The sequence below is a fragment of the Zeus faber genome, assembly GCF_960531495.2.
Source record: "Zeus faber genome assembly, chromosome: 8".
Taxonomy (NCBI): domain Eukaryota; kingdom Metazoa; phylum Chordata; class Actinopteri; order Zeiformes; family Zeidae; genus Zeus; species Zeus faber.
In genome coordinates, this window is record NC_137195.1 from 13,475,678 (window position 1) to 13,498,177 (window position 22,500).

General features: G+C 47.5%; 1 protein-coding gene across 1 annotated transcript in view; it reads left to right on the forward strand.

Annotated features, from left to right (window-relative positions):
• The first annotated feature begins 6,459 nt into the window (after positions 1 to 6,459).
• adamtsl4 (ADAMTS-like 4) overlaps positions 6,460 to 22,500 on the forward strand; it is a 32,385-nt gene continuing 16,344 nt past the window's right edge. The window contains exons 1-4 of the mRNA XM_080004745.1: positions 6,460 to 6,644; positions 8,400 to 8,463; positions 10,462 to 11,039; positions 11,834 to 12,662. Coding sequence (XP_079860871.1) covers positions 6,622 to 6,644; positions 8,400 to 8,463; positions 10,462 to 11,039; positions 11,834 to 12,662 — 1,494 coding nt within the window. The 5' untranslated portion in view covers positions 6,460 to 6,621. The remainder of the gene's footprint in view (positions 6,645 to 8,399; positions 8,464 to 10,461; positions 11,040 to 11,833; positions 12,663 to 22,500) is intronic.

Below are 22,500 nucleotides of genomic sequence, written 5' to 3' on the forward strand. Positions count from 1 at the left end.
TTGCACCATTAGCTGCAGATGTACACGACCGGCTGAAGCGAGAAGCGTTTTCCAAAGTGGAAACGAACCATATGGTAAATGTTCTCTTTTTGTTTTGGACTTCTTCACAATGGTAACAAGGCGTATCATCGGCCAAACATTCCTTGATATTATCTTGCGGGGCATTATAATTTGTTATTGTTTCGTATACAATGCTCTGCCGATTTTTTTTTTTTTTTCAGTTCGAGGTAACAGATATTCCGGAGCAGCCACTCAGGGAGGAATTTGTCAAAATAAAACTTACGTGGATAAAAGTGCTCAACAAAACAATGAAGCCCTTTGCGGACGGACTCGACTTCACACACACGTCGTGCGTCTCGGCCTCTCGCTGATATTATTCTAAATGAATGTCAAGTGCACGTCCGGTCGCCTCGGGGAGTAAGAGGAGGAGGAGAGGGTGACCTCACACGCTGACCCGCGGCTTGTTTTCAGGATTCCTGCTTCTGGGGAGAAATCCAAAACCCGACCCAGTGCCATGAGATACTTGAGGGGGGGCTACCAGACTGAACTGGGAGGGTGTGGGACGCAGACAAGGCTGAAGATCGGCATCGATTCGTCAAATTAACATGAACATTTTGACATTGAGGGTTTAAATGGAGGCTATGTCCTTTCTTTTGAATGTAGCTGTTACTAGAGGCAAGAATGATGGGTGCAGTTTTCCTTATTTATCTTATTTTTATTTTTTTTAAACCTGTGCTGTCAGCATGCTGGGCATACAACATAGTATTTGTGTGCTATTGCATCGAGGACAGAGTGAGGCTGCAAGTGGAGTTCAGCTTCACAACCTGCAATGCAACTCTTTGTTCATTCTTAAATCATCAAACACTGCTGCAGTAACTCTGTCCTGTGGACGACCTGTGGGATGATAAGAGCACAGCTTTTTGTTACACAGAACCACCACCAATCCCCCTCTTTGGAGAACTATTTTACCATGTTTGGGTCTATAAACAACTAATCACTACTCCAAGAGGGGGAGAGTCATGATGGGTGGGATAAATAAACATAGAAATACACAACATGTACATGGAAAAACATAAACATCAGATGACAACATGTATTGAAAAACAGAGTTAATTAAGTCCAGGAAAACCGGAACAGCAATTGGTCATGTGGCCTCTTTCTGTCATAGTTATGGCAGTAAATGAGGGAGGAAAGGAGAGGGATGTAACCAGGAGGGTGCTGGGGGTGTGTTCAAAGCAGGTGCTGATGCAGTGTGTTTGTGTGTGTGTGTGTGTGTGTGTGTGTGTGTGTGTGTGTGTGTGTGTGTGTGTGTGTGTGTGTGTGTGTGCGTGCATGTGTTTAAGTGTCCACCGGTGAGTGTACAGGACTTATTCGTTCTGGTGTATATGGTTGGTATTATGTCGCAACGCCTCCAAGCGGCGGAAAGCCCCCCCCCCCCCTGAGTCCCCGCAGCTGCATAGGCACCCCACGGCTGCAGGAAAGCTCCAATACCCCGCCCTGCAGCCACAGAAGACCCCCGGCCCTCAAAGAACCCGGAAGCCCGCGGAGCAACCCCATGCCTGGCCCCGAGGAGCATAACCCAGTCCCAGGGAGCACGAGGAGAGCCCTGGGACTGGGTCTCTGAGGCGTACACATACAACCCATCCCCATGTGCAGGCACAAGACGCAACCGCAGGTGCAGAACCCGGGCCCCGGGCACCAGGCACGGACCGTAGGCCCGGAGCCAGGTCCTGCCCGGGTCACAGGACCAGACGAAATGACGCAGGAGGAATACACATGCCCCATTACCCTGGGCCCGGGGCAGGCGACCCCAGCGGCGCGCCAGCACGTCAACCACAGAGCCAAAACCCGAACCCGAGACCAAAACCCGCAACCCGTTGTGTGCAGTTTTCCATTTTTGTACTTTTTTATTGTTTCACTTTAAAGCTTTTAATTGAGTGAAATATTTCAAACCCCGTCAACATCCTCTTCCTCTTAAATGCACACGCTTCGTCCAACTTTATGTTGTTGTTCGTACTGTACGCGCTTGAGTTGTTCAAGGCTGAGATGGATCATATGTTGGATTTTTTTACTCTTTATGCTTTAAACAGATGGAATAAGATTTAATTAGAATGCACACTTGCCAATATCCCATTGACTGTAAACATGGCAGGGTGCTTATTCGTGCAGTTATTTTTTTCCGCTTCATCTTTCTAGTTCACTTTTTTATATGCTGGGCCATACCATAGATGCCCATTCACACGAACACAAATCTGGTTGATTATTGTTGTTATGTGTACATATATGGCTCAGTGGCTTCTTTCAATGCAGCAATGAATCGTTCTTTGTGGGAATAATTGGAACAAGGCCATCCCAGCAGCCTTTTCAGCCAATTAGGGTCCACTTTGGTGACCCTCTCTCTCTCTTTTATGTCCTTGTCTGGCCCTTGTCTCCCCTCTGACCCCCAGCAGAGCGCCTCCCCCTGCTTCTACTGCCAGTACCCCAACCGCTAATTCAAATATACAAATACAAATATTCATTACAAAGTGTTCGCCTTGAAACAAATACAACGAACTACGCACGCGTGTTATAGTTTCCACCTGTGTAATGTTGATATTGTCAATCGAATGATTTTTTAAGGATGGAGCTGTTTCACAACGTTTCTCCTATCCGACTCCCGTGCCCTTTTCACCCTCGGTGCTCCTCCTCTGTGGTTTTCTGGGACCCTCCCAGAGTCTCCCACCTCCCCTTATCTCTCTCTCTCCCTCTCTTATCTGCTCTATTTGTCCTGACACCTGTGCCCACAATGGGACGAGGTGGTGTTAAAAACAAAACAAATCCCCGTGTAGGTGTTGTGTTTCTGGGCTGCGTCCAGAATGCTCTTGTGGGGTTCTTGGGGTTCTGCGGTCCTTCCGCCGCATATTCTTCACGCTTTAATCCGAGCCAGCGCCATTAGATGGGTGGAATGGAGCAAATATTGACTCCATTTGGGGCAGACAATTCACTAACCCCTAAGCCCCACCCCCGGGTTCTTTCTCCTTCTTTCTCTCCCACTCGCTCCTTTGCCTCCCCTTCTAATCGGCCTTTACCTCTTTCTCTAATGTTCCCCTTTCATCCATTTTCTGGCACCGCCGTTTCTCCCCCTCCCTTTGTGTCCCCATCTATCATTTTGCTCTCTTTCACCATCCCTCTCCCGGCTCTCGGCCTCTCCGTCCGTCAGTGAAGTCGGGTCGGACCTCCTCCTCTCCTCCTGAGAGGAGGCTTTGTGTGAGACTTGCGCCCGGGAAGAGATCGCTGCCCGTGTAGCTTTAATCAAGGTTACAATATCCAACGAGTTACTGCATGTCGGACCTGCAGGGGTCTGCACGCCGCTCCACCAAGTTCCTGTTTACTAGATTCCCTCTCAATGCGGATTATTCCCCACCAGGGATTACATTGTTTTTGTTTGCGTGTTTTTAATTCTGAAAACCATCTGACCAGTCTCGGCACCGGTCGTCTGTATTTGACCCATTTAAGCCTCTCTGTCTAGCTGCTTATATGGCGACAGAGAAGCCGGCAGCGAGGCCCGAGTCGCAACTCAGCGCCTCTCTGTGAGTCTGGAGAGGCCCGGAGACCTCATTAACTCCTGCCATAAAGGGTTTGAACACCTACTGTAATGTATTTAGGCACCGGGATAGGCTGGGCTGTGTCTGTTTTTGTGGGAAGGCGGAGAGTGTGTGTATGTGTGCGCATGGAAGCATGAGTGTGATTTAACACTCCCACAAGGCCCCTGCTACTCCAATCTGCAGGGTTATTATTCAGATCAGCCATCCGAGACAAATGACAGATCTACTAGTATATGAAACTCCCCTGGACACAAATGCACGCACGCACGCACGCACACATATATACTCACATACTCACACGCACGCACGCACACACACACACACACACACACACACACACACACACACACACACACACATACTCACATACCACACACGCACACCACACTTGTGTGATGTGGTGACTACTTGATACAGGCATTTTGATAATCAGGGCTCTGTGGTCGCTGGGGCATGTCTGCGACCCTATGCTATGGTAACTGCTTCTCAGAGACACAGAGGGAGATAGAGAGAGATATAGAGAGAGAGAGAGAGGGAGGGGGGGGGAGGGAGAGGGAGAGAGAGAGAAAGAGAGAGAGAGACAGAGAGAGGGAGAGACAAAAGGGGGGCGTGCAAAGGGGGAATAGCTGGTCACACAATACTGGTGGTCATGGCAGCAACCTTTAGTTAATTGCAGATACTGATTTGTTTGTTGATTGGGGCGTACGGCTTAAAGACGGACAGCAGTGGGCGACCCACTCATCAACGATATGCATACAAACACAGACGTACAGAACATTGTGTACAAACACATTCATACGAACATGTACACACATACACATACGCACAAGAAGCCACTATCGGTATGTATTTGTATGTTTAGGCCCCGGAGTCGGCCCTCATCACTGTAATTGCCACATTAACTCTTTATTTTGACAGATTGAATGGTAATCTTGCTTCATAATGCGGTTGAGACTACTGTTACCGCTCTCAGATCTGGCCTTTGAAGTAGCTAATCTCCGTCACCATCTCTGTGTCTGTGTTGTTAGAGGCCCCGCCAAGAAAAGCAGCTGGCTCTGGGACATCCCAAAGCCCTGTGCGCTAGTATGCAACGATGGATCATAACACACCATACACCCGGCACGCCCCGCCCTCCTCCTATCGCTCTTTCTCACACTCCGCCCGTCATGTCGCTACAGCTTCACACTCTCCAGGCGGCGCTGCACACGGAGCGACTGGGCCCAAGGAACCAAGATGGAGTCACGGTCCGCCGTGCCCTCCCGTTGGCGTCTCCTTGACCCCGTGCTACCTGAATAAGGGTGACCCCATCGCTCCCTCCCCCTCTTTCTCCAGCACTCAGATTACAACAAATTTCCATCTTCCGTCAACGCCGGCCTAATCGGAACTCGCTCCCTCCTCCAGCTTGTTTGTCCTTTCATCTTTTTCTCATTTCTCATTTCCCTCTCCACGACTGCTTATCGCCCTCCCTGCACTGATTCCTTCAGGGTGTGTGAGCGGCACGGTCCTTGAACGTAACACGTCGAGGGAAACTCCGCGCTGGGTGGAGGCCGAACAACAAACAAATAAATATTGTCGACACTGGCAGGCATTGGGCAGCTCCCACATCTGGCTTTGGGTAGAAACGAGCCCTCAACCACGCACGTACGTACGCACGCACGCACGTACGCACGCACGCACGTACGCACGCACAAACAATCACACATCTCCATCTCTCGGAAGTGTATCTCGGGTTTACTTATCGTCCTTCCAAACTATGTTTATTCCATGTGTACGGTGTCGCAATAAAGCTGCGATTAAAGAGTTATGAGCACATGTTTGTTATTGTTATGTTCCACTAAGTAACACGACTGTAAATAATCGAGATCCAGCTATGCGCCTTCTCCATTCATAGAAAGGTAAATAAAGGCACATTGAAGTAATAAATAAATAGATAAATAGATAAATAAATAAATAAATAAAACAAGGGGGGTTACTTAACTCTCTTGCCGTGAATACACCTTACGTAGGATTTGTACAACAAAGAAATTCTTCTGTGCGTTCATCATCTGCTGAGGAATGACACCCCCAAATATTTTTTTCTTTTTTTGGAAGGCGGGGCGGGGGGGGGGGGTTTGCACGACCGCCACAACTTATAACAGTTACCAGACATATGCTGCCAACTGGGCTGTTTGCAGATCATAATGACTGATCAGTATTAGCTCGTACAATAGGGCATTCTTATGTAGGATTGTGCAAGCAGGAAAGCAGCTCTGAGAGTTGTTATAGCTTAGTCAGGGCTCATAGTGTGACTTTCACGTGTGTGTGCGTGTTCGTGTGTGTGGTGTGGTTGGGAGGGGGGGGGTCGGGGTTGAGAAGTGTGGAATTGTTTGGGTGTTATCGGTTGTTATTATTATAAAGGTCTTTCTAATTCCGGAGAGGGAGGGAGGCCGAAAGACAATTGAAATTAGGATTTGTTTTTGTTTGTCATAGGTTATTCTAGAGGTCTTTGTAATTCTAGGCAAAAAAAAAAAAAAAGATGAGAGGGTGGGAGGGAAGGAGAAAACTGATCTGATAAACAGTGGGTGAACCAAGGGGGAGACGGACAGAAAAGGAGAGAGAGGGGAGAGAGAGAGAGAGAGAGAGAGAGAGAGAGAGAGAGAGAGAGAGAGGAGGGTGAGGGTGGGTTGTGTAATCTGTCCATTATGTCTCCCGCCCCCCGCCCCCCGGCCCCCTGGCTACCAGCAGACGTCACACCAGATATAATAAGGACAAAAAAAAAAAAAGTTGTCGAGTGAACGAGTGAGGAAGAAAAAAACAAAAAACTAGGGAACCATTCCCACTCTCCAAAATCACGGGGAGTGACTGAGAGGGAGAGAGAGGGAGCGAGGGAGAGAGAGAGAGAGAGAGAGAGAGGGGGGAGGGAAACTATTGCACTATTACCCATGCCGCATCATATGGCTTTAGCGCTAAACTAGGCTGGAAGGTAAAAAAGAAAAAATAGCAAAGTGGACAGAGTGAGGATTTCTCCAAAAAAAAACAAACCTCCAGAAAAGTGACCATGCGGCTCGGGACCCTGTTCAGGTAAAGTACAACCCCAGTGCGCCACGTGAAGCCGATAACATCTCGTGGATTTTTGCAATGAATGACAAGGACCCGCTGGCGTGTGCGTCCCCTCGCGATCAGGTGTTAACCGACGCTAAAGGGAAAAAGAAAAAAGTTTTGTTTGCGCGTAAAAGAAACTTTGACGCGCGTCTTCGAGCGCGTCGCGCTCCGGGGTTTATAGGGAGTTATTATAGAGGAATTCACCCGAGGGCGCATAGTTTGGACTTTACTTTTATTTATTTTTTAATTTTTATTTTTATTTTAATTTTTTATTTTTTGAAACGTTCTCCTCTCCCTGGGTCCCCTCTCTCCGTTCTCCCCCCACCACAATGTGCCACTGTAGCGGAGGGAGAAACGTGGACGCGGGTAGGGGGTCGTTACTTCGGCCTGAGCGGCTCTGTTGTGTCGCTCTGTGCCGGTCCTTTGTCCGCGTTTTTGGGATAATTGTGAAGTCTAGTGTGGGCTGCACCGCAATCCCACTGCGCGAAGTGCATGTGGCTTGCGGTGACGGTTCATGTGGATTGTGGAGTCGGTCTTTATTTTATTTTTTTGTTTATATTTATTCATTTTTATTTTTTTATTTTTTATCCTGTCCAGTGGTTTTGGTTTACCATCATTACATCTCGTAGGTTTCAAGTCACTCTTGAGGCATGCACCCCATAATTAATGTCGACCATCACTAGACCTTTTAAAGCCTCGAGAAAAGTGAGCCCTCAAAGCATCAAACCTCAGAACACCAAGTACCATGTTGCGTGTGATGGTTTTGGACGGAGTTTGGAAAAGACACAACTGTGGTTGTAAGTGTTAAAACCACATCCTCGGGGTGTGGACAGTCCAGCAGAGAGGAAACCCTCCCGATGTTTGAAGCCATTAGTTTGGTCGAGCCTGCCAGGCTTTCCCAGCCTGGTTGGTGTTTGCTCCCAGAGCTTTGGAAGGAGGAATAAAAAAAATAAAAAATAAATAAAGTGTTGGTTTGTTTCCACAGACCCCACTCCAACGACATCTGATAGTCGTGCTGAATGTGTTTGAGTTTGCGGTGCCAGGGAAAATGATGTTTTCAAGGCAGACTGAGAAAAATATGTCAAGGAGCAAATGTTTGAGCAAAAAGAATGGCAGACTGGGTCCCGATTCCATGTTAAAGTGGTAATCCATAAGATTATTTTGTTTAAGAATCACACCTTTTTCCTGTATTTTTTATCTAGCTGGCACTTTGTGAGAATTATCATTCAATATATACTGTATGTGTTATGTATGTGGTCCTCTATAGCTTATGCTGTTTCTGTTGTCAGTGGCGGGGTCCGCCTTTCCCAGGATGGTGAATTTGATAACCCAGTGTCGTCACTTGTGGTCAGGATATGGTAGATATGGATGAACATTCACAAAAAAGAAAAGTTCTCTCGAACTAAGAAATATAACTACCATTCATGTATTTTTTGACCTAGACAAAAAAAAAAAAAAACCCCGAACCGAAGCAATTGACCAGAAGAACCGAAGTGACCATTTTAGAGCGAAGATGAGGGTGAACCCGGGTGTTGGGGGGGAAGAAAAAAAAACGATCTTATGGATTTCCGCTTGAAGTCGATGAGTCATGTATAAACAGCGCGACGCGACGTTAACCCATTTCAAAGGGAACGTGTTGAAACTGCTTGTGCCTCTGAATCCTGCTCAACGTCCCTCACACCTCACGCTGCGCGCCCTCTTGTCTCCCTCCCCCCTTCTGTCCCCCTCCATCAGGCTCTGTGTGCTGTGGGGTTTGGTGGCGGCCACGTCCTCCGCGTCCAAAGCGGGGAAGAAAAAGGTACGGCGGCGTGACGGTGACGGAGGCGGTCGGGGGAGGTGCTGCCGGTACAGTGCGGCCGGAGCTTAACCAGTAGCTCCACGGGTCCCCACCCTCCCACCCCCGGCTCCTGGGTCACTGCTTGGCTCTCATTACTGGTCCCAGTTATGTGGCAGCTGTGTGTGTTTGATGTCGGCCATTACAGCGCGTACACCTTACACACACGTCTCATTAGTTGTGACTGCCCCCACCGCTTCCGCCCGCGTCACCTCGTGTGCAGCGTACACCAAAAACGACTTTCCTGAGGATTTTTTTGGATTCCCAGACGAGTTTTTCTGAGGTTCCGCAGAGAATCAGATTAAGACAGCGCTGCCGTTGCTCTGAGACGGACAGAAACGTCTCGTGATCGGTCTCAGACTGGTCCCGGAAGTCGGGCCGGTTCGATATTATCTCAGGTCCTAAATCTCGGGCCTCGGCGGTGTGTCCGAGAATCCCAGGATGTGTGATCCCCTGTGACCCTCGTCCCAGCGAATCCTGGAAAAAATCCCGGAAAAAAATCCTGGAAAAAAAGTCTTTAAATGCGCGATGCTGTCTTTTGGAAATGGTCTGGTGCACGCCTGCCATCAGCTTTTCCCTCTACTCCCCGCCACGCGTTCCCCTTCAGTGTCAGGCGTAGACTGACCTTATTGATGTAAGTCAACCTGGAAAAGACAACAATGTACGTAGTGGGACACACATAGCCACACACACAACACACAAGCCCACAAAATACACACTCAACACACATGTGTTTATTACACCTGTTTTCCAAAGTCCACCACACAGACCAAACATACACACCCTCACAAGTTTATTGTAGCCTCGTGTATACCTCCAGTACACACACACACACACACACACACACACGCACATGCACACACACACGCGCGCTTCGACACAAAGAATGGGAGAAAGAGAGAGAAGTAGAGCGCAGATTTATGTTTTGGTTCCCTCTGAATGGAAACTTTTGTTCAGCTCCCATCTTGGCCATCCTGCCAACGAGGCCAATGGCTGTGTTATGAAATTAGAGAAGAAACATTTATCTACAGACGCCGAGGGAGGGAGGCATCAAAGCCCGGCGGCCGTGCACGCACAGACGTGCACGCGTGCGTGCATCTGATCATAGAATTAGCATTTATTGTATTATCGCGTTACTGTGAAATGAGAATACATTCTTTGATTACGTTATCAAATTTTGCCGTTTGACGGAGATATGACCTGAAATGTGTCACGGTACCGGATCTGAAATGTTTGCTTTCATCTGATTGAAGTTTGTGACATAGATCATGTAAGGTTCCTTGGGGAAATGACACTCTCCCAATTGTTCTCTATCTATATCCAGCCCTAACAGACACACACACACACACGCACGCACGCACGCACGCACGCACGCACGCACGCACACACACACACACACACACGCCAAAACCTGGGTCAGCCATAATGTTCTCCTTTCCCGAACTCTTTCATTTGAGTTCAAGTCTAATATCGATTGTCTCAAAGCCTCCTGGACGATTCCCAATTTTACTGAATCACGATGACTCCAGGATATATTACAGTGACTGGCTCTTCGGTAGAGACTCTGCAGACGATGACCAATCGGAGAATTGTTTTTCCAACTCATTTCATACGGCCATTTACTACAGATATCTGCCATTTCGCAATCTCACTTGTTTTTTTTCGAAGTCTGACTTTTCTTTGAGCTATTTGCAAGGTCTTGCAATTTTGACCGACCTAGCGTTTTCTGAGAAGACGACCTCCTCTGACATGGAGGGTTCATAAATCATTCCACTGGCACCGCAAAGCTACAGCGTGAGGGAAACTTTTTGAACCCAGGGCCAAATGAATAAACTAATCACATATGATTCAAGGAGAAGTGGATGTATGATCCTGTTTCTCTGCGTGTATGTGTGTCTCTGTGTGTGTGTGTGTGTGTGTGTGTGTGTGTGTGTGTGTGTGTGTGTGTGTGTGTGTGTCCAGGTGACAGGCAGGCGATCCAGGCAGGTTTTCGAGGCCGAGGCGGTGGAGGGGGTGTGGTCTCTCTGGGGCGAGTGGTCAGGATGCTCTCAGGCCTGTGGCGTGGGAGTCTCACACCGGAGCAGGAAGTGTCTGCCCCCTCCACCCCCCCAGGTCCCCCCACTCTCTCACTCACCTCCCAACTGGGGGGGCTATATCCCCGGCGCGGTCGGGGGTCCCGTCATCTCCGCCATGCGGCCATACTACCCCTCCCTCTATCCCGGACAACGTCCCCCGTACTACTCCCCCCCGATGTCCCCCAACCACAGCCAGGGTCTGCCCCTGTACCGGGACACTCCACCCGGCGGAGGCGCGGACGCTCCCGTACCCGCGCCGGCGAACCCGTTTTACCAGCCGGAGTTCTCCCCGCCCAATCAGGACCCCGTGCCTGGTTACCGGTCGCCCTACCACACCACGGCACGCGGCTACAACCAGCCCACCCGGGTCCTGAGGAGGCCGACCAGTCCGGGCTCTCAGCGGGCCGGAGGCAGCGGGAACAGAAGATCCGTCTCCTCCAGCCGGGACAGCGGAGCCCCCCGGAGGTGAGGGGCCGGGGCCCAGTGAGGCATCATGATAGTTATTTAAGACGCTGGCGACAGGCGGCATCCAAGCGCTGATTGTCACTGACGTTATTCATGTTGCTGATGTGTTGCTGAAGCTGAGCGAGGAGGAGTCTGGGGAGCTGCCGTCGGAGGTCTTCCTCTGGCTCTCGAAAATAAAAATATGCATGTTTTTCTCCCAGTTAAATTGACTGCTCTAAAATACCGTGTGACATTATTCAGTTGGTTTTTGGAAGGGAAGTATGTATTTTTTCTTTGAGTGAAATAAATCAACTTTAAAACAGAACAACAGACCGTTGATGCGCCCCCTCCCCCCCTCATATTTACCACACAGTTTTCCCACACATACATTTCAAGATGCATTTAGTAATCTTAAGAATACAGTGGATTAAGGACTATTTTTTTAATACTAGAATATTTCTTCCATCTCATGATTTCTTCCTTGTTTTAAGAAGTTGTACCAAATCAAATTTCCTGACCCCACTGGCAGAAAAAAAAATAGTTTTTTTGGCATTGATATTTCCCAGTGTAGCTGATTAGTTTTGAGATAGATATAAATAGAAGTTCTGCCCTCTTGCTGCTTACTGTCAGCTGGCTCAATGTCAACTCAAATGATTTCAGTCTGAGCAAAGTTTTATTGGACATTTATCTGACCTATCTCAGGCATTGTCTCTTTTGACTCTCTCCATCTCTCTCTCTCTCTCTCTCTCTCCCATCGCTGCCTTTTTTTTTTTTGCTCTCTTTCTTAACCCCGTCCATTTATTTCTCCCTGTCAGGTCGCCTGCAATCCGTCCAGGTCAGTTCGGTTACGGCCGGGTTCCCTTCTCCCTGCCCTTACTCCGCCCCAACCGCCAGGCTCGACACACGGATAACGACACCGACGCCGCGGGGACGGCGACCCTGGTGCCGGGCGTCGCCCGTGGCAGCACGGAGGGCCCCGCCGAGGAGGTTAAAGACAGAGAAGCGGTGGAGGAGGAGGAGAGGGAAAATTCACCTCCTGCTGCACAAGTGTCAACTACAGTGGCGGCGGCGGCGGCGGCTACTACTCCACTGGAGGACGGCAGCCGGCTGGAGTGGAGAGACGAGCCCCCCCGACACAGACCCCCGCCCCACCCCAGTACCGAGCAGAGGAGGGTGAGAGAGCCGGAGAGAGCCTCCTCTCCTCACCCATCCTCCCGCGCCTCCTCCCCCTCCCGCGCCTCCTCCTCTCGCTTCTCCTCCTCCTCCTCCTCCGACGTACCCCTCCAGCAGCACCGCCGGCAGTTTGACTGGCACTCCATCACCGCCCCGCCTCCGCACGCCCCTCCCTTTGCTCACCCTCACCCCAACCCTCACCCATACGCCCCCGACACGTCTCCGCAGTTCTCCTCCCCCCTCCACCGCCCCCCCACCCACATCCAGCATGCAGAGAGGGAGCTCCGTCTGGGCCTTGGCCCCCAGCCGCAGGCCCCGGTGCCGGGACTCCATCAGCCCGGCGTCTACCCCCTCCAGCACCCCCAGTCACCATATCAGGCGGGGGTGGAGGGCAGGGAGGGGGAGGGGAGAGCCGCCCGGAACTACAGATGTCCCGGGGCGGAGAGGGAGCATCGCAGGTGCTTCTCACAGGTAAGATCTTAAAATCTGATTCCCCGTCTCAGCACTTTACCCTGTTGCAAACGACGGTGATTTCACAGATTGATTGGAGTGGTCACAGTAGGTTTCCGTGTGTAGACGCCCCAATAGCCTGGACACATTTACGACGTCTCCAGTGCGCTTTAGTTTCATGGATCCACTTTCAAACTGCCCTTCAACCGCCTCATTTCCCTCCCACTGCAGCAGCAGCTCCCCTGACCTTGCCAAAGAATGTCCTCCATTTCTCTTTTCTCCCTCTCGGTGCACATATAACCTTCAGTCATGCCTCTTGTGTGTTGAAGTGCACGCCGGGCGTAGTAGGTGTAAACCGAGGAGCTGAAGGACGGTCCCGTGTATTTGATACGTAAATTATTCTCCATGTTCTTAAAACCCGCCTGTTGTCCTGGTGCACTCGGATGGAAACTTCCCGCCCTTGCTGCCTGTCACCATGGGTGTTTTCCTGGGACAGGACCAGAATATCTGCCAGGCGTGTGTGTGTGTGTATGTGTGTGTGTGTGTGTGTGTGTGTGTGTGTGTGTGTGTGTGTGTGTGTGTGTGTGTGTGTGTGTGTGTGTGTGTGTGTGTGTTGGCACGTGTGTCTGCAAAAGTTTTCTCGTGGGTTATGACGCTTGTGCGGATGTAAGTGTGGCAATACCTGCCAGATTGTGTGTGTGTGTGTGTGTGTGTGTGTGTGTGTGTGTGTGTGTGTGTGTGTGTGTGTGTGTGTGTGTGTGTCCGTATTTAAAATGGTGGCAGTTGTGCGGCGGTGTCTGTATTGATGTAATGCCATGTCTGGCCCCGGGCCTCGCTACAGTGATTGTGCCTCTGTACCTCTCTGTGTAGCACAGTGGGAGCATTATCACCAGCAGTGTGTGTGTGTGTGTGTGTGTGTGTGTGTGTGTGTGTGTGTGTGTGTGTGTGTGTGTGTGTGAGAGTGTGTTCATGTCGGGCCAAGTCAAGCAGCCAGGGACACACTGGTAACACCAGATGGGCCCACTCACCCTGAACACACAGGTGAGGAACTAAGCTCTCCTTAGTAAGTCAGTAATATGAGGTTTCCCTCCTATATGCCAGGGAGACAGGAATGCCATACCTAATCTGGCTCAATAAAAAAAAGGCTTTCACGTTATTTCCAAAGTAGATTTAATGTATGTATGTGGCACTTTCTTGGAAATTGTGATGCTTTAGATGAAGTGATTATTATTTTTTTTAAAGCCCAGTCAGGCCAGGCGTCAGTTCAAGTTTAATATGTCCATACTGTATGACTGACCAAAGCAAATAAATCTGTCTGTTATAAGAGTGCATAACTGTATATACGTATATACACAGTACATATTGAATCCAAATGTTCTTCATACTTGCAACTAGGTTAGGTTCCCCCTAAAATGTGGCGGAAAAACCATAATACATTTCTAGAATTACATACTGTATATCTTCATGATTTTATGTATGTCTCTATGTCGCGTACTTTTCAAACAAATACACATTGCCGAGAAAGTCGTAGAGCAGCAGCTTGTCGCAAAATGCAACAAAATATTTCCCGGTCAATGATCAGTATTTCATTGTACAAAACCCTCAAAGCCTTGCCTTAAAACTGTAGTCTACAAATACAGCAAAAGCAAAAGATGGCGTGTATGCATGGACCCAAGGAGATGTGTGAGTGACAGGGTTATTTATATACCTGACCCCCACCCCACCCCACCCCACCCCACCCCAACGCACCATGCCTCAGGCCTATCTGAGGGCGGAGTGGAAGGTGATAAGAAGAACTAATTGAACCGACACACTTAGGCTATATGCACACATGCACTTACACATACACAAATGAACACATTGGAATGCACACACGCACGCACGCACACACACACACACACACACAGGAATGCACACAGGCAGATTAGAAGTACACTCTTGGATTCAGGGCCAGGCAATCTGGTCATTGATTTCCCCTCTTTAGACAATTTGGCACCACGCCCCTCTCTCTCTCTCTATCTCTCTCTCTCGCTCTTTTTCATCTCCCTCTCTTTCTTCCTCACTGGCTGACTGTGTGTGATAGTCCCTATGTTAAAACAGATTTAGCGTTTGGCAGAGGGCACGCACTCTGGGTGCCAGCAGCTCTAATAGCAGTCCTGTGATGGCTGAGCCTGACTCATTGAGTTACATAGTTACCCGACATTACCGGCTGCATTAGCCCTGTGTGCGTCCGCAATGCACCATTGGAAATAAGTGCACATCTCCCAGTTTTTATGAATCGTACTTGGTTGCGTTAAGAGGGAGTCTGAAAAGGGCTCTGTTGAATTTGTGATTCTGTTGGGGCTTGTGAACGTGTGAGAGTCTGTTTGACAGAGTGAGTGTGACACGGCCTGTTATTATTCATTAGCTGTATTTGTCATAACAGCGGTTGCCCATGGCCGCTCTCACATGCGATGAACCCTGTGTGTGTGTGTGGGTGGGTGTGTGTGTGTGTGTGTGTATGTGTGTGTGTGTGTGTGTGTGTTTACACTGTTGCGTAGAAGCAAGTGGGCATGGGAGGGAGGCAGGGAGAGAGAGAGAGAGAGAGAGAGAGAGAGAGAGAGTGAGAGAGAGAGAGGGGTGGAAAGATGGAAAGAGAAAGAGGAAACGACCAGGGCAACGAGAGGGGAAGGGGGGAGGCTTGCTGGACGGGGGTGGGGCAGTGCGGGAGGAAGGAGAGCAGGAAGTGATGCAGTAAAAGCACTTGTGAAAGAAAGCTCTGTTGTCACAAATCTACACACACACACACACACACACACACACCCACTGATGGAGGAGAAGGAGGAACTGAATGTGGGCCTGTGTGCGTGCGTGTGTGTGTGTGTGTGTGTGTGTGTGTGTGTGTGTGTGTGTGTGTGTGTGTGTGTGTGTTCTGTTTGTTTTACTATACTTGTGAGGACCGGTCTCCGAGGTGACTATTTCTTTGGTTTAGAAGTGCATCAGAAACATAGCTCCTCACTAACCAGGTGTATTTACGCGGACCCCGCTTTGATACCAGTACAAGGATGTGTGTGTGTGTGTGTGTGTGTGTGTGTGTGTGTGTGTGTGTGTGTGTGTGTGTGTGTGTGTGTGTGTGTGTGTGTGTGTGTGTGTGTGTGTGTGTATTGGGGGGGGCTGGGCCGAAATAGATTGAAAGTAGTGTTGCGGAAATAGAGTGTGGATGGCGGGATTGAGGAAAAGAGAGATCTGTCAAATTGAGGAGTAGAGGAAAACAGAAGGTCCACAGTAATAAGAGATGGAGTGTGATAGAGACAAAGAGATAAAGAAAATAGGAAGAGAGGGATCCACAGGAAAGTATCCAGAGCGTGCGTCTGGAGACAAAACGTGTAAACACGTGGAGCGTGTGCGTCCGTGCACACGCCAAGGTGTGTGTGAGCATGGGTGGAATAAAAGGAAAAGCTACTCTGTTGGAATAAAGGGAAGAATGGGAGAGGGAAAGGGAAAGGGAAAAAAAAAGAAGAGGTAGCTGGACGCTCGATGCAGACACGTTTCTTCGCTTGAAGCTGTTTAGGAATGCCAACAGTTAATTTGTCCAGGTCTAAAAACATTTTTATTTGGGTTACATACATGCACGCGAGCCCCCCCAGCATTGAAAACATCTCCTAATTTACCTTGAAATAGTGTATGAATGTCTGTATGACTTCAGGGCTTTGCATGGGAATGCACATGATCTAATGACTGTGTCAGTAGGAAGACACAGCTGATTATACGCTCCTCACAAGAAATATATGACTTTAAATATACTGTATCTAATGCATGCCTGTGAATATACTGTATATAATGTATGACTGTAAATATACTGTGTATAATAGATGACTATAAATATACTGTGTATATTAGATGACTCTAAATATACTGTGTATATTAGATGACTATAAATATACTGTATATGATAAATTACTATAAATATACTGTATATAATATATAACTATCAATACACTGTGTATAATAGATGAATATCAATATACTGGGATAATATATGACTATAAATATACTGTATATAATATATGACTATAAATATACTGTGTAAAATAGATGACTATTAATATACTGTGTATATTAGATGACTATTAATATACTGTGTATATTAGATGACTATAAATATACTGTATGTAATATTTTATTATAAATATACTGTATATAATATATGACTATAATATTACTATTAGCATTGCATTTTTTGCAACACGTATATTATTGTTATTTAGGGCCGAACAGGCCCCAGTGTGTTGATTTGTGGGATGCACGTGCAGGCACATGCAAACCCACAATGATTGTCTTTGTTTTGTGGTGTTGGGACTATATGATACCGCTGCAAGGACATTGTTTTAGATTCATAATGCAGCCCTGATCAAGTTTTCTGCATTGCTTCCTAACCCTCTGCCGTCATTCCTGGTCTCCTTTTTTTACTCCATATACGTCATTATTCTTCATCATCATTCATCATTCTTCGTCATTATTATTCTATTTGTTTACACCATATTGCATGCATTTTTAATGTAATATGGTGTATAGTGGTAAAGTAATTAATTATTATCAGCCGCTCCTTTAGATTTAGGCTTTTTGTCGTTTTGTGATTAGAATTAGTCTCAGTTCATTCCGCCTGGTTGTTGCGTGCGAGGCAGCGAGGGGCCTCCGCGCTGTGGTGATGGATGAGCAGCGTTTCTTCAAGGGACTCCTTACGCTTCCCCCCACGGGGTCAAGGCGAAGCGCTGGGTGGTGCGCTGCAAAACAAGATTAGAGACACAGAATGTTGATCTGTGTGGACACATACACGAGGAAACACACACACACACACACAAACACATATAATGTTAATGTACTATATTGATTCATGGCTCCAGGGATCATTGGTCAGTTGTTTTTGCCAGTGTAACCTTTTAGTAATGCTTGTGGAATGCCTGTGTGTATTGATGAGCTGATATGACCAGATGTGCACGCAGAGACTTGCACGTTGGGAGGGCGGTGACGTGCACGTTGCACCACCAGGACTTGTCACCAGAGCTTTCCCTCCGATACACAGCTGTGCAGAAAATCCATCCAAAAATCCATTACACCCGCTCTGTTCAGCGTCCGTGTTTGTGTTTTATGAAGGAGGGCAATTACGACGTTGACCTGTGTGTGTGTGTGTGTGTGTGTGTGTGTGTGTGCAAGTAAAGGTGTGCACCAAGAACAAAGTTAACCCTTAGTTGGTTCTCTTCCCTCTTTTCCCTCTTTCTTGTGGTTCTATTTATTACTCGTAGACCCCTTTCCCCCTCTCTCTCTCTCTCTCTCTCTCTCTCCCTCCTGCCCCCCCCCACTCTCCATCTCTACCTCTCCCTCTCTCGCCCCCCCTCTCTCCCCCTTTCCATCTCTACCTCTCTCCCTCTCTCCCTCGCTCCCTTTCTCTCTCCCCCTCTCCCTCTCTCTCTCTCCCCCTCTCCACCTCCACTGTAGTAAGGAGCACCCATAACTTTCACAGCTCCTGCACTAAAAAACAAAAACATTAGCTCCCTTTTTTCTTTTGCCAGCTCTGCGTTCTCTTGCCTTTCACCTGCTTTCCTCTTTCAGTCTTTCACTTTGTTTTCTTTCTGGTTTACAGCGAGCCTCTTCATCCCACGCTCATCCTGACATCACCGTCTGTGTCCCACTGGCCGATACCTCACTTTCTTCATGACCGTTGGCTGATCCTTCTATAAAACATTTGGCTCTAGCGGATTCCAGTCATTTTCATATCCTCAATTATTCCTTAATTAGGTAGTTTGGCTTCTAAGAACTACCATACCACCATACCAACAATGCAACTTAAGTTAGATGCCCCTAAATGTTATTTGCTTGTACTCGTGTGTTATGACAAAGCCAAGACAATATTATCTTGGAAAATTGCCGAATATTGCGACGTTAGAAGAAAAAGCTCATCCGTGCCTGTTTCTGACTCGGTTATTTTTCCTGAAAGCACCGTACAGCAGCTCGTGGTTTTGCCAGAAAGCAGTTTGTATCGTCAAAGTCGTGATTCCAAGAGGTGGTAGCAATATAGGAAGCCCAGTTTTCATTGGAACGGGTCCTTGAATAACTACCAGCACATGTGAGAACAGCACAATCCTATTAGTTTGACCAGGGGTCAGTGTCATACCTGGAGTGAAGCCATGCCTTAGGATCAGGTTTGAGTTTTTCTTTGCTACTGGATCGTGTTTTGATTTGCTCTTTCGTCAGCAAAGCCGCACCTTTCACCGCGCGCGGGCTCCGTCCGCCGCCGTCTCCATTTCCACGGTTCTGCCTCTGTGGAAGCCATCACTCTCTCTCTCCTCTGTCCTCCCCTCCGTTCAATAAGTGTCACTCTGTTTTTCTGTCTGTTTTTTCTCTCCTCCTCCTGCCACTCCCTCCTTTCTCCTCCCGCCCGTGCTCACACACGCTCCAGCGTTATGGGGGGACCCCCACCAGCCCTGCCAGGCCCCTCACCAGCACTTAGGAACGACAACACGCGGCAAAGTGCGGCTGATCTGCCAGCGTACCTTAAATTTTTCTCCCACTTCTCCCCCCTCCCTTCCCCTCTCTTTTCCTCCCCTCCTGCTTTCTCTGCCGAGCCCATTAGCCACCCTCCGTTTTACACAAACCAAACTCCTGTGAAAGAAAAGCTGTTTACTCTCTACGCATGAGGGCCCATGCTGTACTCCCAACTCTTCTCACATTTTTCCCTCTATTCTCTCTTTCTCCCGTCTCTATTCATTTACTGTTCATCTTTGTCTCCAATGGAATTTACTCTTTTCGCGCTGCAGAGCAGTGGTTGCCAACCGGCTTTCCACCGGCCACACATGGCAAAGTATATCCCAAAATGGTACAAAAGTTTAATATCCCATTAAATGTACAATATGTAATTTTTCTGTGTAGAGAATTTCGAAGAAAACTATATTATATATTTTGTTGAGTTGTGTACTTACATTATCCCAAATATTTCCAACAATTTTTAAACCGTCTAGCGTAATTTTAATACAGGTTAAGGCTTTGTTTTTATCAGGTCGCCTGTCAATGTCCCCTTCCCCATTTACTGTTATAAGGGGCAACACGGGGACGACCGGACGCTAGTGAGGAAGGGCCTCGACCACGTTATCTAGACACTGTATTGTACTATTGTTTGTATTGCTCTACTATAACTCGACTAACTATTGTTTGATGGAGCACCATTATTGATTGCCATTTGCTGCACGTTCTGTCACCGAAGCTGTCCCCATAATGCGAAAACGTACGGCTGAAGACAACAGCTCCCTTGATGCCGCTCTGCCTCACGATGTCATCCAACTCCGTCTTTTGTGATTGTTTTCGTTGAGAGACCCCTAGCGGCAGAAATTACATATGGTACCTTTAACATATTTGACCAATATGTGGAATACAGGCTTAATTTAAAAAAATATATTTTTTATAAAAAAGAAAATATATATATATATATATATATATGGGGGGTGGGGGGCGAGGGAGGGGGGTCCCTGTTTAGGTTCTTATATACACACACATTCACACACACACCCAAACATGTATACTCTCACACAGGAAGTTGCTCTTTCCACTCATGTTCGGGGCCCTGCTAGGTTTATGTCAAGCAGAAATATTTACTTCCTTTTACTAACTTCATTTCATACACACATCCACGCATATTTCCACAGTCATATTAGAACGTCATGTCACGCAGATACCTCAGAGGTCACACACACACACACACACACACACACACACACACACACACACACACACACACACACACACACACACACACACACACACACACACACACACACACAGTCTGGTCTAACCCACACATACTGTATGCACATGTAAACTCATGACATTTATATGCTGGGAAATTAGCCATAAATCACATATAAAAGGCCTTTAACAAGGTGAAACCCAGCAGTCTACCTCTGCAGCACGGTATTTTACGAGCTGGTTTCTTTAAATAGGCTTGGGAATTAGCAGGGAACTTCCAACTCAATATCATAATGAAATTTTGCTGCCAATTTCATATTCATATCCAATTTCATGTGATTTTGGAAGTAATACTGCAGTTTAATGTAATTCTTAAATTCTTGTCAAGTTTTTACACTGGAAAATATGATTACTGTTACGCCCACTGACTCAGAACGGAAGTGAACCCGTAAGCACGACACACAAACAATCAGGTATGAAGTCAAAGTCCATACGGTTTATTCCAAAAAATAGGCAGGGATCAAAACCAGGAGATTAGTTAGAGACAAGATAAGATGAATTAGATAAGACAAAATGATCCGCCGGGAAAGAGGCAGAGAATCAGGGTCCAGGGAATCAGGCAGAGAATCAGTCCAAGAAATCAGGCAGACAATCAGTGTCCAGCGAACAAGCAGAGAATCGGGGTCCAGGGAATCAGGCAGAGAATTAGAGTCCAGGGAATCAGGCAGAGAATAAGAGTCCAGTGAATCGGGCAGAGAATCAGAATCCAAGGAACAGGCAGAGAATCAGGGTCCAGTGAATCAGGAAGAGAATCAGAGTCCAGGGAAACAGGGAGAGATTCAAGGCCCAGGGAATCAGGCAGAGAATCAGAGTCCAGGGAATCAGGCAGAGAATCAGAGTCCAAGGAAACAGGCCAAGAATCAGGTTCCAGGGAATAAGGCTGAGAAACAAGGTCCAGGGAATCAGGCAGCGGTTTGGACGGAAGGAACAGGAAACAGGTAGTAGTGCGGGAAAGCTCAGCCTACTGCAAGAGACAACCAGCAGGGAACAAAGGGAAGTGGACTGGTATTTAAACTGAGGAAATAACCTAAGTATTAGCAGCAGTATTATCCTTCCCATGTGGGAAGGAAAACAGGGGTCCCTGTTTCGGTTCTTATACACACACACAAACACACACACACACACACACACACACACACACACACACACACAAACACACACTCACACCCACACCCAAACATGTATACTCTCACACAGGAAGTGTCTCTATCCACTCAGGTTTGTTGCCCTGCTATGTTTATGTCAAGCAGAATATTTACTGCCTTTTACTAACTACATTTCATACACATATTCACACATATTTACACAGTCACATTAGAACGTCATGTCATGTCAGATACCTCAGCGGTCACACATACACACACACACACACACACACACACACACACACACACACACACACACACACACACACACACACACACACACACACACACACACACACACACACACACACAACACACAGACTGATCTGACCCACACATACAGTATGCTCATGTAAACTCATGACATATATATTCTGTGAAATTAGCCATAAATCACATATAAAAGGCAACAAGGTGAAACCCAGCCGTCTTCCTTTGCTTGTTTCTGTAAATACGCTTGGGAATTAGAAGTTAACTTCCAACTTGATATCATAATAAAATTTAGCTGCCAATTTCATGTATTGTGATTGTGATTTTGTAAGTAATACTGCAATTTAATGTAATTCTTAAATTCTTGTCAAGTTTTTACACTGGAAAATATGGTAACTGTTACGCTCACAGACTCTGAAGTGAACTCACTGAAGTGAACCCGTAAGTACGACACAAAAACAATTAGGTAAGAATCAGGGTCCAGGGAATCAGGCAGAGAATCAGAGTCCAAGGAAACAGGCAGAGAATCAGTGTCCAGAGAATCAGGCAGAGGATTGGATGGAAGGTACAGGAAACAGATACTGTAGTAGTGCGGGAAAGCACAGCCTAATGCAAGAGACAACCGGCAGGGAACAAATGGAAGTGGACTGGTATTTAAACTGAGGGACTTACCTAAGTATTAGCAGCAGTAATATCCTTCCCATGTGGAGTTCTACTGTGCACTTTAT